Raw genomic sequence first — 2,307 nt, 5'->3', positions numbered from 1 at the left:
GATCTGTGGGGTTACCTCAACCACCCACTCCTTGTGTGTCCCCAGGGGTGGCTTTGACCCTCACAACCTCTGTCTCCATCACATCCTGCCCAGGGGGCATCAGCCACTGCTGAAATATGCCCCCAGGCTTGGTCAGAGCCCCCCAAGCCCCAGGGGAGCTGGAGCAGAACAAACCAGCAGCCAGGAGCTCAGTGAGGGTCTGTGGGCACACGGGACCCCCGGTGCTCCCATTTGCCCCCAGTGCCAGCACCACCTCAGCCAGATGCCCCTGCTGCTGCAGCCTGTGACAGCCCCTGTTTGAACATCTCCCCTCTGGGGGAACATCTCCCTTCTGGGGAAAGGCTGAGGGAGGTGGGTCTCGTTAGCTTGGAGGAGAATTAGGGGGGGACCTCATCAACCTTTATAAATACATAAAGGATGTCAGGAGGATAAGCCAGGTTCTTCTCAGTGGTGTCCTGGGATAAGACAAGGGACCATGGGCACAAGCTGGAGCACAGGAGGTTCCATGTAAACATGAAGAACTTCTTTCCTGTGAGGGTGACAGGCTGCCCAGGGAGGCTGTGGAGTCTCCTTCTCTGAGACATTCCCAACCCACCTAGATGTGTTCCTGTGGGATCTTCTCTAGGGGATCCTGCTCTGGCAGGGGGGTTGGGCTGGATGGTCTTTTGAGGTCCCTTCCAACCCCTGAGTTTCTGTGATTCTGTGATTCTATTTTTAGTCCAGTTTGGTTTAAAAGCAGCTTATGGGCTAATTCTGAGGAAAACTTGTGTGCACCTGAAGCCTGAACCTGCAGGTCTCTCCCTAGGGGGGACAGTCCATCCCCACCAGGATTTTATAAACCTTAAAACCCAGCAGTGCTGCAGCAGCAGCAGCTCAGGGTGTAGGAGATGGGAGAGACCAGTATCACACACAGAAAGAGCAGTGTTGGTTATTCAGCATCAAAACCCACTACAAATATTTACTTCTTATCCCTTGGAGAAAACAGAGACCAGGACCAGCCATTGGAAAGGGACTCAGGGAAGTGTTTCCTGCCCTGCACAGCTCAGCCTGGGTTGCCACAGCCTGTCCTGGGCATGAGATCCTGTGGGCACAGGCACAGGAATGTCCAAGGGCTCAGTGGTGCCCCTCAGCATTGGTTGCAAAAACACCTATGGAGACTTTTCCCAGCTTGGAGATCTCCCCCATCAGGTGCATCTTGTGCAGCTTTGGGAGCAGCCCCTGATCACCCCCATCTTCTCTGCTGCAGCCTCATGTCTGGCCTGGCCACCATGGACTCCAAGGCCTGTGGGAAGATGGGGTTAATCACCATCACCTACTACCTTTGGACAACCTTCTTGGCAGTGACTGTTGGGATCATCCTGGTGATCAGCATCCACCCTGGGGTGGCTGCCCAGAAGGATGACTACTCGGTGGGGAAGGTGGTGCTGAGCTCTGCTGATGCGTTGCTGGATTTGATCAGGTAGGGCATAGGAGCTCAGGAGGAGCCAATTCCTGGCACCAGGACCTCTGAGCCCAGCAACTTGGGGTTCATTTGTCCCCACTCGTGTCCCTCTGGCCACCCCACTGCTCTCCTCCCAGAGCCACCAGCAGCAGAGATGAGGAGCATTTAAACTCCTTACAAGCTCCAGGGCTCCCTCGGTGGCCCCAGCTGCTCCACGTGGAGCCCTGCAGCTCCTGGGGCTTTGCAGGGTGAAAATCAGCAAGAGCTGATCCAGGGTGGGACAAGGGAGGGTCAGGGGGTGCAGCACAGAGCCAGGGGCTGGGGCAGAATCTCCTTTTCTGGAGACATTTGCTGGCCTGGCCCAGGCTGTGCCCAAACTGCTCCAGCTTTGCAGGCAGGGGCTCGAGGGGACAAAGGTCTCGACCTGCCAGCCTGGCTTCACCCTCAGCTTGCACAGAGGACACCAAGCTGGTGTTGGCTGTCACCCTCCTCCTCTTGGCCTCGTGGCCACCAGAGGTGGCTCCCAGGTTGTCCCCTGTGCTCTCAGGATGTGCTGTTCCTCTCTTGCAGAAACATGTTTCCTTCGAATCTCATTGAAGCTTCGTTCCAGCAGGTGAGTTCCCCAGAGCTGTGGGCAGCCAGGCTGGTGCTCAGCTCCTGGCAGGGCTGCTCCCCTCACCTTCCCCACCCACAGCCTGGACATCAGCCCCTTCCCTCCCCTCTGCCTCCCTCTCCACCCTGCCTGGGCACCCAAGGGTGGGAGGGTGCTGGTTGGGGCAGAGTCCCAGGGACATCCCTGCCTGGGTGGGCTCCTCTACATCATCACTTCCCTCAGACCCCACTCTGGTCCAGTGGCTTCTCAGCCC

At 57.4% G+C, this 2,307-nt stretch overlaps 1 protein-coding gene across 1 annotated transcript in view; it reads left to right on the top strand.

Moving 5' to 3' along the window:
• The window catches only part of LOC104393886 (excitatory amino acid transporter 5-like), a 25,607-nt gene that overhangs the window by 11,990 nt on the left and 11,310 nt on the right, over window positions 1-2,307 (top strand). Inside the window, exon 4 of the mRNA XM_010003411.1 lies at window positions 2,012-2,054. Coding sequence (XP_010001713.1) covers window positions 2,012-2,054 — 43 coding nt within the window. The remainder of the gene's footprint in view (window positions 1-2,011; window positions 2,055-2,307) is intronic.

The sequence above is a fragment of the Chaetura pelagica genome, unplaced genomic scaffold (genome assembly GCF_000747805.2).
Source record: "Chaetura pelagica isolate M959 unplaced genomic scaffold, ChaPel_1.0 scaffold498, whole genome shotgun sequence".
In the NCBI taxonomy this organism is placed as follows: Eukaryota; Metazoa; Chordata; class Aves; order Apodiformes; family Apodidae; genus Chaetura; species Chaetura pelagica.
The sequence above is the reverse complement of the archived record's forward strand: the minus strand, read 5'-3'. Positions and strand labels throughout refer to the sequence as shown.